This window comes from Ornithorhynchus anatinus, chromosome X1 (assembly GCF_004115215.2).
Source record: "Ornithorhynchus anatinus isolate Pmale09 chromosome X1, mOrnAna1.pri.v4, whole genome shotgun sequence".
Classification (NCBI taxonomy): domain Eukaryota; kingdom Metazoa; phylum Chordata; class Mammalia; order Monotremata; family Ornithorhynchidae; genus Ornithorhynchus; species Ornithorhynchus anatinus.
This window is the reverse complement of record NC_041749.1, coordinates 117,307,999-117,323,070: the sequence shown is the minus strand read 5'-3', so window position 1 is coordinate 117,323,070 and position 15,072 is coordinate 117,307,999. Positions and strand designations below refer to the sequence as shown.

Genomic DNA, 15,072 nt, shown 5'->3' with positions numbered 1-15,072 from the left:
GACTAGGGCCCGGGCGGGATGGAGATGAGTTGGAACTAAGGGAGGACTTGAGTTCGGAGAAGCGGGGGTGAAGGTGACGATGGCGAAGGCCGAACCCAGGGAGAAGCCAGCCACCGGTCCACCACGCCACAGCACGGGCGCTTCGAGATGAACGGTTACGTGCGCGAGAGCAGCGCGGGAAGGGGCGGGGCCTACGCTCTGGCGGGAAAAGGGTCGGCCCCGAGGGCGCGCACGTAGCGTCGGGACTGCGCGTGGCGGGCTTGGAACGGCGCCGCCGGAATGGCCGCGGCGGCAGCGGGAAGCGGACTCCTGTCGGAGATGGAGGGCGTCAACGGCGACGGAGCGACGATCCCTCAGCCACAGGTGTTGGTGGCCGCAGCCCGCTTGTCACGACTGCCCCTGGCGCGAGTCAAGGCGCTGGTCAAAGCGGATCCCGACGTGACGCTCGCGGGGCAGGAAGCCATTTTCGTCTTGGCGCGAGCCACGGTGCGCTCGGGGGCGGGGCCTGGAGGGCGGGGCTAGGGAATGGGTCGGGGGGAGGTGCGCGGCCAGAGGAGGGTGGAAGTGGAGCGCGACGGTCCACGAGCTAGGGGCGGGGATTTGGGTTGAAACCTGAGGCAACGGGGCGGGGCCTAAAGGCAGGCGAGGGATTTAAAGCTGGAACTTCATTCATGTATTCATTCATATTGAGCGCTTTCTGTGTGCAGAGCAAACAACAGAGAGAGACAATCCCTACCCAACAACGGACTCCCATTCTAGAAGGGGGGAGAGAAACAACAAAACAAGTAGGCAGGTATTCCCAGGCGGTCTCCCATCCAAATGCTAACCAGCTTCCGAGATCGGGCACGTTCAGAGTGGTACGGCATAGATGTTCATGCAGTGGTATTTATTGAGTGCTTACTGTGTGCAGAGCACTGTACTAAGCGCTTGGGAAAGTACAGCAGTAGAGACGATCCCTGCCCACAACGAACTCACAGTCTGTAGTCGTAGTATTAGTATTTCATAATGATGATATTCGTTAAGCACTTACTAGGCATCAAGCACTGGGGAAGATACGAGCTAATAGGGTTGGACACACTCTCACGTGGGGCTCACGCTCTTCGTCCCCATTTTACAGTTGAGGGAACTACTGAGGCCCAGAGAAGTGAAGTGATTTGCCCAAGGTCACACAGCTGACAAGTGGTGGAGCGGGATGAGGACAGTGCTTGGCACATAGTAAGCGCTTAACAAATACCAACATTATTATTATTAGGACCCAGGTCTTCCTGACCCGCCCCCCCCCCGGTCCGCAGGACAGATGGATGTCAAAGTGGGGGCTGGACCGCCCCTGCTGGGTAGAACCTTCCCAGGGGCCTGCCTGTGCAGGGCCGGTCCAGAGCACATGTCCCATGTGGCTGGAGCCCTTCAAAAATAATAATAATAATGATGGTATTTGTTAAGCGCTTCCTACCTGTCAGGCACTGTACTAAGCGCTGGGGTAGATACAAGAAAATCTGGTTGTACCCGAACCCTGTCCCACATGGGGCTCACAATCTCAATCCCCATTTTACAGATGACATAACTGAGGCACAGAGAAGAAAAGTGACATGCCCAAAGTTACGCAACAGACAAGTGGCGGAACCAGGAATAGAACCCATGATGTCCTGACTCCCAGGCCTGTCTGGTCAGTCTGCTACACCATGCTGCTTCTCCAATTATAATAAGCTCAATAAGCCCCCTTTTTGCTCCCTCTCCCAGGAACTGTTTGTGGAGACAATTGCAAAAGATGCCTACATCTACGCCCAACAAGGGAAGAGGAAAACCCTCCAGAGGAAGGACCTGGGTAGGCTTTGCCCTAAGAAAACTTATCCCTGAATTTGTTGTATTGAGGCAGATGATGGCCAGAGTTTATACCAGTTTTGTGGACAGATCTTTCCAACCTACAAAGGGGGTGGGCATTGTTAATAATAGTAAATCAGTAATGGTATCTGTTACACACTTTCTAAATGTCAAACACTGTTCTAAGTGCTGGGGTAGATACAAACTAATCAGGTTGGACACAGTCCCTGTTCCACATGGGGCTCACAGTCTTAATCCCCATTTTACAAATGAGGAAACTGAGGCACAGAGAAATAAAGTGATTTGCCCAAAGTAATAAGAACAATAATAATAATTATGGTATTTAAGTGCTTATCATGTGCCGGGCACTGTGCTAAGCGCTGGGGTGGATGCAAGCAAATCAGGCTGGACAAAGTCTCAGTGGGGCTCATGGTCTCAATCCCCATTTGACTGATGAGGTAACTGAGTCACAGAGAAGTGAAGCGACTTGCCCAAGGTCATGCAGCAGACAAGTGGCGGAATCGGGATTAAGAACCCATGACCTCCCTGCTCCCAGGCCCGTATTCTATCCACTAATAATAATGTTGGTATTTGTTAAGCGCTTACTATGTGCAGAGCACTGTTCTAAGCGCTGGGGTAGATACAGGGTAATCAGGTTGTCCCACGTGAGGCTCACAGTCTTAATCCCCATTTTACAGATGAGGGAACTGAGGCACAGAGAAGTTAAGTGACTTGCCCACACTATGCAAACAGCAGTCAGGTGGCAGAGCCAGAATTAGAGCTCAGGTTTTTCTGACTCCAGGCCCATGCTCTATCCACTAGGCCATGCTGTTTTCAGTGTCACTGCCCAGACTTTGCTTAAGGTTGGTCCAACCAGAGCAGTTGCCCTGGGCCCCACACCCCCACGTCCTAGGGGTATTTGTTAAGCACTTGCTATGTGCCAAGCACTCTACTAAGCACTGAGGTAGATATAAAATAGTCAGGGCTCACAGTCCCCATTTTGCAGATGAGAGAACTGAGGTACAGAGACGTTAAATGACTTGCCCAAGATCACACAGCAAGTAAGGGACAGGGTTAGAACCCAGGTCCTCTTAATCCCAGAGCCAAGCTCTTTCCACTAACCCACATTGCTTTCTCTATGACAACAGTTCACTGGGAGGTCCCGCCCTTCCCAGTGAACTCTTTCCAAATGAGATGTATATCCAAGTCATTGACACCCACCCAACTATCCCCTCCGGCTGCAGCTGCTCTCTGGAGTCCTATTCCTCGGGACAGGCAAGGGGCTGTCTAGAGTCTCACCAAGAGGTGGAGAGAAATTTGACAGCAGAACTTCCATTCTTCAATTTCCCCTCCTGACCAAAGGGGCCCTGGCTGCCCTTGGTCACTCTGAAGGTGCTTTTGAAAACCATGAATATCAGAAGGCTGGGACAGTTCAACACCAGATTATTATTATTGCATCTGTTATGTGCCTACTATGTGCCAAGCACTGCTTTAAGCACTGGGGTAGATAGAAGCAGCATGGCATAGTGGATAGAGCATGAGCTTGGGAGTCAGAAGGTCATGGGTTCTAATCAGGGCTCTGCCACTTGTCTGCTGTGTGACCTTGGGCAAGTCATTTTATTTCTCTGGGTTTCAGTTACCTCATATTTAAAATGGGGATCAAGACTGTGAGCCCCATGTGGGACAGGGACTGTGTCCAACCCGATTTGCTTACATTCCCCCCCAGTGCTTAGTACAGGGCCTGGCACATAGCGCTTAAATACCATAATTATTAAGTTAGATTGAACCCAGTCCCTGTCCCACATGGAGCTCACAGTCTTAAGTGGGAAGGAATGGAATAGTAATAGTAATTGTGGCATTTGTTAAGCTCTTTTTGCTAGCCACTGTGCTAATCACCAAGGTGGATGCAAGCCACAGTCCCTGACCCACATGAGGCTCACAGTCTTAATCCCCATTTCACAGCTGAAGAAGTCACAGAGAAGTTAAGTGACTTGCCCAAAATATAGCAGACAAGCAGCAGATCCAGGATTAGAACCCAGATCCTGACTCCCAGGCCAGGGCTCTATCCACTAGGCCATGCTGCTTCTCTGACTTTCTGTAGCCTGAGTTTTTTTCTGGCTTATACTGGTTGAGCTGTGGAGAGGCTGAGTGGCAGAATTTAGTCTAGACCTGTCTCAGCTTTCTCCCTTTTGCCTTGTGTCAAACAGATAATGCCATAGAAGCTGTGGATGAATTTGCTTTCCTGGAAGGTGAGTTCCTTCAGACTGGTAAACATCACCAGTTTGCTCCATTTAAACCTGGACCCTCTGCGTTAGTGCTTTGGAAAAGCTTGAGCCTGGGGCCCAAGCCTGCAGAATAGTGGTTGTGAGGGCTTCATCTTGATGGTGAGAGAGGGGTGAGACTTTGCTCCCCAAAATTTCTTGGGTGCTGGGGGAAGGATAAAAAAGGGGATACAGTTCCTGCTCTCATGGATCTGGCAGTGTGAAGGGGTAGTCAAGACACATACACTTAGATGAGGCTTGTCCCCAAAGCTTTTTCTGAGCTGGGAAACTCCCAGCCTCGATTATCCCATGTGTCTTGAAAAGGCCTGAGAGTTTCCAGTCAGGGCTGAAAGGACTCAGAATGCTTACTTTCTGGCCTGTGAGTTCTTTTTAGCCTGTCCCCTCCCAGTGCCCATCCCCACACTCAAAATGAAAAGTTGGTATATATGCACACACTGTATTAGATGTTGGGGAAGGAACAGGGAGGAAAAGAACGGTGCCAGCCCTCAAGGGACTGACATTCTGATAGGGAAGACAAGGCACTCTCCCTGTACTGGTCACTGAGGGAAGAGGCAGAAGGAGGGGAAAACACAGTCCCTGCCTTCAAGGGGCTGACAGTCTGACAGGTGAAACAGAACACACACACATTCATTCTTTCTCTCACTCTCTTATTTTCTCTCAATACTGGGTCCTGAAGGGAAGGACGAAGGGAGAATGTAGAAATACTAGACCAGAGATAGGGGAAAAAAATGAGTGGTAAGTCTTAGGAAGGCAAGGGTCTTGCCTTGTCTTTTTCCTGTGATTTTTGCACACAGTGTCAGCATGGCTTAGTGGCAAGAGCACGGGCTTGGGAGTCAGATGACGTGGGTTCTAATCCCGGCTCCACCCCTTGCCTGCTGTATGGCCTTGGTCAAGTCACTTAACTTCATTGTGCCTCTCTTACCTAATCTGTAAAATGGGTGAGCCCCATATGGGACAACCCTATTACCTTGTATCCACCTCAGAGCTTAAAACTGTGCTTGGCACATAGTAAGTGCTTAACAAATACAATCATCATTATTATTATTAGTTTCTTTTTTCCTAGTGAGTGCTTAAGTATTCCATTAGTCAAAGTTGGAAAAGGTAAAGAATAAAAGGATAAGGCATTAGAAAAAGATGAGTGGAGAGGGTAGAAAAAAATGGACAGGAGCAGAGGTAGCAAGGGAAAACGAAGACAATCTGAGGTATGCAGAAAAGACTGAGAATGGGGATCGTAAAGCACAGGACAGAAAACCCACTCGGGTGCTCTTATTGTGGGAACTACTGGCTCGAGGCCTTAGGGGATGTAAATTTTCACTCTACCTAAACTCAAGCATGCCAGAGGCAGATGAACAGTGTGGAGGACAGAGATTCTTAAGAGCTGTGAAAATAACAGCAACAATTTTTTTAAGTGGTATTTGTTAAGCACTTACTATATGCCAGACACCTTGCTAAGCCGTGGGATAGATACAAGTTAATCAGGTTGTCCACAGTCCCATGCCCCACCTGAGACTCTCAGTTTTAATTCCCATTTTTCAGGTGAGGTAACTGAGACACAGAGACGTGAAATGACTTGCCCATGGTCACACAGCAGAGAAGTGGCGGAGCCAGGATTAGAATCCAAGTCCTCTCTCAGGCCCGTGCTCTTTCCTCAGGGACTATAAGCAAACTATATCAGCTCAACTCATCTTCTACACTTGATCCTGCCCTCACTTTTCTTCCCCTGCTTCTACTTTTCCCTCCCCTTCCTCTCCCCTTCCCAGGACCTCTCCTACTTGGCCTACCACTGTAGCTTCACTCGTGGTCTCCCAGGCCACCTTTCCCAGCCTCCTCTTCACCATTCCATCTCTTCCCTTCTCTGGGGTGGCAGGCCAGCCACTTGTCTTGCCTAGCCACCGCCTCCCAGAAGGCCCAATTAGATGACCTCTCCCAAGGACTGTGGTGATGGGGTACCCGGAACACACCTCTGTGCCCCTCTCTTCTATTCATTAAACCAGGCCCTGCCTCTCCCTGAAAATGCGGCTCAAACCTCGTCTGCTTCAGGTAACCTTCCCATTTCAGCCTGATTATTCTGATCCTTCAGGAACCTTTTAGCATATCTGTGTATTGTTGTAAATGTCATGCCTATATGAATCGTGTCTTTTTCTGTTTGTATGCTTCTGATCCTTGGGCTTTGTCTTTATGTGTTTGGGTGTGTAGTGTCTCTCCCCCAACCCCCTTTAGACTGTCAATTACTCAGGTGCAAGGGACTACAACTTCTTCCTCTGGCTCTCCCCATAACACCTAGTACAGTTTGTGTGAGGGGTTTGTGTCTGTGTGCACCTGCGCACATGCGTCCTATCTCTCATGAGACTGTCAGCCCCTCAAGGGTAGAGACTAGATCTTCTACCATTATTCCTCCCCCACAGTGTCCAAAACAGTGTGTCTGTGTCCTGATTCCACTCCTCCCCCTCCCACCGCCAACTGTCAGCCCCTCAAGGGCAGAGGTTGCCTTTTCCCTCCGCCCCTCCCTACAGTGCCCCATCCAAGGCTCTGTACATGTGGACAATTAATAGTGTCAAGGGGTTGCTTCACTTAAAAGACCCTACCGAACCCTCCCCCTCCCTGGTTTAGGATTACAGGAACAGGCTCGACCCTATCCATGGCTTTACCCGTTTGCTATTTGGCTCAGCCCCCAGCCCGACTGCAGTACCCTACTTTCTTCAGTTCTATTCCTGTCTCCGCTACACAACTGCCCTTTGTGTTTCCAGGTACTCTGGACTGAGCAGTCTGGGTTAGGAGCCGGCCCCTGCGGTCTCTCATCTGGACGCCATGTGGATGGCCCTTTGGTTTGATTTAGAAACTTGACTCCTGCCCCATGAGGGGGGCCCTGTGGGACGCTGCCCGCTCTCCAGGGCACATTCACCAAGGAGATTCTGATCGGTCATCCTGAGCTTTTTCAGGGAAGAAGTTGGGCCTGAGTCAGCCCATCTCTTCCTCAGGGCCCTCAGGAAGGAAGAAGGGCTAGTGGGTAGCTCCCTCCAGACTGGGGGATCTGGGAAATGTCCCTGGGAGGAGCCCCTCCAAACTGAGCCCCCAATAAAGGTGTTGTTCTTGTTTGCGTTTCTACATTTCTAGACCACAGAAGTCTGACTCAGGGAGAGAAAACTTTTGCTGTAAACCTAGAGACCATCATGGGAAATGCCTCTCTCCCGGGCTTGCCCCAAGCCTTATTGCTCTGCTCCTCATTCCCCCAACCCCCTGAACCCTGGCTTCTCCAGTCACCAAGAGCAGAGCAGCATCAATGGAAAAACGTAATTGGTGCAGCCCCAGCAGCTGAAGAGAAGGGCCCCATTTGTCCCTGCTCCACTGGCCTAGGTTTGGCACTGCAGCCTAGCATTGGGCATAAGGCCCAACCAGGCAGAACTTGTGGAGAGGTGCCCCCTGATACTTCCAGCCTGTCCACTTGAGCATCCAAAAAACCCTTTGACACAGGGAACAGGGCTTAACTTTCCAAGAGCTCCCTGGAAACTCACAGCCCATTGCCAGTATACATTCTCTCTGCCCCCAGGGTTCGGCAGGGAGTAAAAATAGGAGTTATTCATTCAGTAAGTTGTATTTATTGAGTGCTTACTGTGTGCAGAGCGTTGTATTAAGCGATTGGAAAGTATACATTACAGCAATAAAGAGACAATCCCTGACCACAGCGGGCTCATAGTCTGGGGTTGGGGGGATCGAAAGACATCAATACAAGTAAACAGGCATCAGTATAAATAGAATTGTAGATTAATGATGGTATTTAAGTGCTTACTAGGTGCCAAGCACTGTTCTAAGCACTGGATATATACATATAAAGTGCTGTGGGGTGGGGAGGGGAGGCGGGGGAAAAGCAAAGGGAGCGAGTCCTGTTGATGCGGAAGGGAGTAGGAGTTGAGAAACAATGGGACTTAGTCTGGGAAGGCTTCTTGGGGGAGGTGTGCCTTCTGTAGGGCTTTGAAGCGGGGCAAGAGTGATTGGTGGATTTGAGGAGGGAGGGCGTTCCAGGCCAGAGGTAAGACATGGGCAGGGGTCGGCGGTGAGACAGGTGAGTCGAGGCACAGTGAGAAGGTTAGTGTCACCAGAGGAGTGGAGTGTGTGGGCTGGGATGTAGAAGGAGAGATGGGAGGTGAGGTAGGAAGAGGCAAGGTGATGGAGAGCTTTGGAGCCAATAGTGAGGAGTTTTTGTTTGATACGGAGGTTGTTAAACAACCACTGGGGGTTTTTGAGGAGGGTGGTGACATGCCCTGAACGTTTCTGTAGAAAGATAATCCAGGCAGCGGAGTGAAGTATGGACTGAAGTGGGGAGAGGCAGGAGTTTGGGAGGTAAAAGGAAGCCGATGCAGGAATCCAGATGGGATAGGATGTGTGATTGTACTAAGGTGGTAGCGGTTTGGATGGAGAGGAAAGAGCAGATTATTGAGGCCTTACTGTGTGCAAAGCACTGTACTGAGCACTAGAAAAGAATATACAAAAGGGAATAGACACGGATCCTGTTCTTCCAGGGTCTACTGATAACAATACAGATGAGTCAGCTCAAGGGGGCAAGGAGAATGGATTTGTTCCCAGCCTCATGGGCTGCGGGAGAAAGCCTCCAAAGAAGTGACACCCCCCCCACCCCCGCGCAAACACCCCCCCCCCCCCAGTCCCATCTGGCCAGAAGGGTTTTAGGTACACAGAGACCCCCTGGAGGGAGCACGGGTCATTAACACAATCAATTATTAGTTACAAATTGGCCTCTTGTGTGTGTGGCTAATCCTGGGGCTGGGCTGGCTCTGGGGGTGGTGGGCCTCCCCCCACCCCCCCCCAGCCCAGGCTTTGTCTTCCAGGAAATTGTTGTGGGGTGGGGTTAGCCCCTCAGGAAATTCCCGCCGGCAGAGGTAAGCACAGCTGGGCCCCGGCGGAGCGGGGGCTGCACCTGGCAGGACACACAAAGGGATGTCCCCTCCGCATCCGCCAGCCTGGAGCTTCCCAAGCCACCGGGGAAGGATCCTGTCGGCTTCGCTTTCCCCGAGGTTGGTGGGCGCCGATCCCGAGGTCCCCCCCGCCTTGGCCCTTCCCGTGGCGAGTAACTGAATTCCTGCTCGGGAGTGGCCGTCGGTAGTGACCCCACCGTGTAGCGGCTGCCCAGAGAAATGGCGGGGGCGGGGAGCCACACCGAATAATAATAATGATGGTGTTTGTTAAGCGCTTACTGTGTTCTAAGCACTGGGGTAGATACAAGATAATCAGGTTGTCCCACCTGGGGCTCATAGTCTCAGTCCCCCTTTTCCAAATGAGGTGACTGAGGCACAGAGGAAGGGAAGTGACTTGCCCAAGGTCACACAGCAGACAAGTGGCGAAGCCGGTATCAGAACTCACGACCTCTGACTCCCAAGCCCGTGTTCTGTCGTGGGTTCAAATCCCGACTTCGCCACTTGTCTGCTGTGTCACCTTGGGCAAGTCACTTCACTTCTCTGTGCCTCAGTCACCCCATTTGGAAAATGGGGTTGAGATTGTGAGCCCCACGTGGGACAATCTGATTACCTTGTATTTACCCCAGCCCTTAGAACAGTGCTTGGCACATAGTAAGCACTTAACAAATACCATAATTATTATTATTATTATTTCCACTAAGCCACGCTGCTTCTCACTCTGAATACCGGTCAGGGCAGTGCAGGTGATGGAGATGGTGGACAGAATTTAGGTCCTTCAAACAGATACATTTGACTTGGCCTCCAGGAACGAGCCTGGCCCTGCCCGGACCTTAAACTTCCCTAGATCATCACCAAGTTGTCCAACTCTAAAGTCCAAGTCCCCATCCTTCTGCTCCGCACTCCGGCCCCAAGGCTATGACCCCAGGAGGCCGGAAGTCAGACCTCACCCACTCTATTCTCGGCTTGGCTACAGCTCATTAAAGAAATTACTTAATCACCACAATCTGGCTTAGCGTGAGGGCTGAGGCTCCCTGCTCAGCAGAGGATTCCCTCTTCAGAAGTCACGACCAGCTGTTTCCATCTCTTCCCCCCTCCCGGGAATGGGTTGGACTTGCAGCAAGAGGGATTTAAGTTGGAGAGAGGGTGAAAAATTGCCACCAGAAGGTGGGTGTGTGCCTGGAGGGAGGGCAGATTGCTACCGGGTTTTTTGGAGTTTTAAAACCAAGAGAGGTGTACCCCTTCACCTTAGCCCGGGTGCTCAGAAGTGAGGGATTGGACAGATTAATCTCTGAATCTGAGTAGGGACTGTATCTTTGGCTTCTGCTCTATTCCCACCTAAGCACTAAGTACTGTGTTCTACAGTCACTAGGTCCTCAATAAATAGCATTGAATGATTGATTGACTGGAACATAGCGGCAGTTCTGGGCGTTCAACTACAGGGGTGGTGCTAGTGGGAGGTTTTCCTCCTCCATATCCTGGTGTGCAGAGATTGCTGAGTACCAGTCTGGGGTCATGTGAATGATGAATGATGATGATGGTATTTAAGTGGTTACTATGGTCAAGCACTGTTCTAAACACTGGGGTAGTTACAAGGTCATCAGGTCAGACACCATAGGGCCCAGTTTAGTGTCCCAAGACCCCCTGCAAGATATTCAGGAGAGAAAAGAGGGAGACATAGCTAAATGGTCAGGACTTGGTTTCAGGTTGGAAGGGAATGGGGGGAAGGAGCTGCCTTGACAAGTTTCCTTGAGGTTCTCCAACTTCATATCCATCCTCAGAACCCTGAAGATCTGCCCCCCGAATTTGGACACTGGGTCTCTACTAGAGGCTGAAAGAGGATAGGGTTGTGGACATGAGAGCAGGACCCTTCCTGAGGTCTGCCCTACCAGGAGATGCCAAGCCTGGCCCCCCAGACTCCTCCTGGATGGACAGACAGCTTCCACAGCCTTGGAAGGGGGTAGGAAGAGGATTGGGTCACTCCAGCTCAGCTTGATGGGTTCAGAAAGCCCCCTCATTCAGACATGCTAGGGGCCAGGACAATGCTGGGATTACATCCTGGGACTTTCTCATTTCTTCCCCTCAAGTGGGCATCCAGAAAGGTGGTTGGGCCCAAGGCCCCCCATCCACTGACACTGCCTGGATAAACGCACCACTACCCCCACTCTCCCAGGCCGGCTCCCCCTCCTCCAGCTCCTTACCACCCAGATCCATCTCTTCCTCACCACCCCCCCTGAAAAAAAAAATCTCTCCCAGCTCCTCCCTAGCCCCTTCCTGCCTAGGAGAAGCTCCTGGGGAGAAAATATCATCCCCCTACCCCCCAAAATACACAGACGGGCTTGTAGTCTCCAATACTGCCCTCAGTAGGAGAGGGCCAGTTCCCTACCCCAACCCCCACCCTGTTAGCACCTGGTTAGCACCTCCATTCACCTCCTGATTGTCCTTCTGCATAATCTGGTCCCAGGATTATAAATGGGGGCCAGGGGGCAGCCACCCAAGAGTTGCTCCAGTTCCCCTTCAGCTCCCCTCCTGCTTCAACTCCTGTGGCCATGGGCCTGGGCTCTGCTCCCTGCTCCCTGCTCCTCCTCCTGCTGCTGCTGCCGGCACAGCTGGCTCATCCTGGGGCCAGTGTCCCTTCCTCCTCGCTACAAGAAACGGGGAGTCCAGGGGAGCAGGAGGAGGATGAGGAAGAGGGGGCCAGGATGCGGGCTGAGGCACTGCGGGCGCTCCTGCAGGTGTTGGGCCTGGATGCTCCGCCCCCCACACCTGCCCTGAAGCGGCAGCCCCCTCAGTACATGCTGGACCTGTACCGCACTGTGGCCACTGCCGACGGGCTCACCCGCAGCCCCCATCTCTTGCCTGGGGACACCGTGCGCAGCTTCTGGGACACCCGTAAGGCTTTCCCACTGCCCCTGGAATCCAGTCCTAACCCGAACAGTGAACCCTGCCCTCCCTCTTCCCCCCGCCCCCCCCAACCTTCACTCCACCCTCTCCTTGCCCCTCCTCTGGCCCTCTGAGGTGCTACAGGAACGAGGGCCACGTGGGTGAGGTGGGAGGAACGGATGGCCCTCAGGGCTGGAACCCTGCAAGTGACGGAAGTCTGGTAGGGGGAATGGGGCAGGCCCAGCCCCAACCCCAGCGCTCCTTTCTCCCACTCAGCACCTAGCGACGAACTGCACTTCCACTTTGTCCTGTCAGCTATGGCCCCAAGCGAGCAGATCCTGTCTGCCCAGTTGCACCTCTTCCGACTGCCAGGCTCCCCGGTGCCTCCGACCCAAAGAGGAAGTCTGTGCCAGGTGAGAGCTTTCCCTGTATCTGCCCCAGCACTTGGCGCAGTGCTTGATACATAGTAAGCTCTTAACAAATGTCCCAATTATTATTATTGAAATTTGAAAGCAACACCCTGAGCCGCCCACTTAATCAGAACTGAACTGGGGTGCAGGGGAACCTAGAAAGGCACCAGGGGGAGAACCCTGGTAGGACACAGATCTGGGGGTCCGGGATGAGAAGGCTCTGGGTGGGGGGATCTGGGTAAAGAGCAGGAACAGGACTCCCAAATGTGAAGGCAGTTGATGGATGGGGAAGCTACAGGGGGGTTCTGGAGAAGACATCCCTTGCTTCAGGGCTCACTTTCCACTGTGGACCCACAGGTGAGCGTGTTCCAGGTGCTGGAGGAGGAGGAGGAGGAGTTGGCAACAGTAGCAGGGTCTGAATCTGGGGCAAGGCTGCGGCTGCTGGCTGTCCGGCTAGTCCCAGTGCATGGTACAGGCTGGGAGGTATTTCCCATCACCGAAGCCGTGAGTGTCAACAGGGCCTCTGGGGAGGGAAAAACCTCAGTGTCACTCACTGACTTCGGGTCAGATTCTGGGGGACAGAGCGCTAAGACGGGGGTGGGAAGGGAAAGGACAGAAAGAGAAGAGAGTTCCTTTCCTCGACGAACACCACACGCATTCTCATTCTCTCTCTCATTCGTTCATTAGTGTTTATTGAGCGCTTACTATGTGCAGAGCACTGTACTAAGCCTTGGAATGTACGATTCGGCAACAGAGACAATACCTGCCCAATGATGGGCTCACAGTCTAAACGGGGGAGACAGAAAGCAGAGCAAAACAACAAAACAAAAACAAGACAACATTATCAAGATAAATAGAATCAAGGGGATGTACACCTCATTAACAAAATAAATAGGGTAATTAATATATACAAATGAGCACAGTGCGGAGGGGAAGGGGAAAGGGGGAGGAGCAGGGGGGTGGAGGGGGAGCAGAGGGAAAGGGGGGACTCAGTCTGGGAAGGCCTCTTGGAGGTGAGCTCTCAGTAAGGCTTTGAAGAGGGGAAGAGAGTTATTAAGAGGAGACGAGTCCCTGCCTTTGAAGGACTGACAGTTTGATGAAGAGCCCTCCTGCCCCAACAGTGTGGGACCTCTGCCTTGGCCCCTTGCCCCAACCCTGTACTCTCTTGCTTCAGGTTCGTGCCTGGACGGAGCGGGCAGCCAGTAACCGGGGGCTGCTGGTGACCCTGCAGAGCCCCGGGGGCACCGCCCTGGAGCCCAGGCCCCTGCGTTTTGCCTCTGGACACCTGCACCATCATAGCAAGCGGCCCATGCTGGTCCTCTTCACTGACAACAGCCGCCGGGCCCCGCCCCCCATATTCCCCCAATTCCCAGGTGAGTCCCCCCAGTCCTGGCCCACAGTGGGACCGGTATAGCCCCAGAGCTCCCACTTCCTTGACACAGGCTGAACTGATGCAGCAGGGAGGACTTGCTTCTTCCTTTATTGACAAACAGCAAAGAAATCCCTCTCCCCCCAGCATCTCCCAGTCCTCAGTGCCCCACTGTCTCCCCAATCCTCTGTCTTGCTCTCCTAGGCAACTCCCCCTTCACCAACTCCTTCTCCCCTCTCATCTGCAGCCTCCATGTTCCCTGGCCTGATTCCGGGTCCCAATCACACACGTCTGGCCCGCTCCCTGAGCCCCTTCCGGCCCTGCCAGCGCCTGCCCCTCTACGTGGACTTCGAAGAGATCGGCTGGATGGGTTGGATCATCTCCCCCCATGGCTACAATGCCTACCAGTGCCGTGGGTCCTGCCCCTTCCCCCTGGGCCAAAACATGCAACCCACCAACCACGCCACCGTGCAGTCCATCATCTCGGCCCTGCGGCTGGTGCCGGCCGTGTCCAGCCCCTGCTGCGTGCCTCGCCAGCTGGCCTCTATCAGCCTGCTCTACTTTGATGAGGCCGAGAATGTCGTGCTCAAGCACTACGAGGGTATGGTGGCCCGTGAGTGTGGCTGCCATTGAGCCATGCCCGGACTCACTGCCGTCGCTTCTACCCATGGACCCTGGTCGACCTGGGCTCCACGTGGTCAGAGATGCCAGGTTCACTGTGACGGCCCCTGCCCAGATCACCCCACCTCGCCCCACGGGCTCTCTTCTCAGTTTGCTCCCTGTGGGCCATGAGGATGTCAGCTCCCCCTCCCCCTCTGGCAACCTGCCAACTCCGTGGAGGGGGCAGAGGCAACACGAACCAGAGTACTGACCAGCTGTCTGAGGGGTGCCACTGTATTTCCCCAGTCCGCCAGACTGCCTAGCATGCCCTGGCCAAATACAAGGCTCTCCACCAGCACCCTCCACCCTCCTGTTGCTTCCACTGCCCCCCTTCTGGAAGCCCTCTGCTCCCGACCCTCTGTCTTCTGCCTCCAACCCCTGGAGTGGGACAGCCTCCGCCCACCCCCTCCATCAGTCTCCCATATCACCTCCCTCCCCACAAGACTTCCAGATAGCCACCTCCTCAAGGAAGCCTTCCTCCATTTACCCCAACCATTTTCCATCCCTCCTCCTGACCATGGCTCACTCCTTTCTGTCCATTGTTCTTTAATTACTGTATATATGTACATACGATGTGGATCATCTGTGTGTATCTGTACAAGGCTCTGCCGGCTGAGGGCTCAGTAAAGATTTGCTGACTGACCTCCTTCCCCTTCTGTCACGTTGGATCCTGAGAGAAGCCAAGCTGGTCATTTCATGCGAATAATTCATCCTATGCCCACCTC

The 15,072-nt window shown here is 53.1% G+C and overlaps 1 protein-coding gene across 3 annotated transcripts; it reads left to right on the top strand.

Annotated features, from left to right (window-relative positions):
- The first annotated feature begins 213 nt into the window (after nucleotides 1-213).
- Nucleotides 214-14,990, top strand: LOC100084266 (DNA polymerase epsilon 4, accessory subunit). 3 transcript variants are annotated; one of them, XM_029051203.2, is made up of 7 exons: nucleotides 214-486; nucleotides 1,738-1,822; nucleotides 4,026-4,067; nucleotides 12,185-12,321; nucleotides 12,676-12,822; nucleotides 13,493-13,691; nucleotides 13,935-14,990. In XM_029051203.2, exons 1-7 carry the CDS (start codon nucleotides 280-282, stop codon nucleotides 14,318-14,320), a joined length of 1,203 nt encoding a protein of 400 aa, XP_028907036.1. In that variant the 5' UTR covers nucleotides 214-279; the 3' UTR covers nucleotides 14,321-14,990. The 3 variants fall into 3 exon arrangements, with proteins under 3 accessions (XP_028907036.1, XP_028907035.1, XP_028907038.1); XM_029051202.2 differs by lacking the exons at nucleotides 214-486; nucleotides 1,738-1,822; nucleotides 4,026-4,067 and adding an exon at nucleotides 9,695-11,917; XM_029051205.2 differs by lacking the exons at nucleotides 214-486; nucleotides 1,738-1,822; nucleotides 4,026-4,067; nucleotides 12,676-12,822 and adding an exon at nucleotides 9,695-11,917.
- The last annotated feature ends 82 nt before the right edge of the window (nucleotides 14,991-15,072 follow it).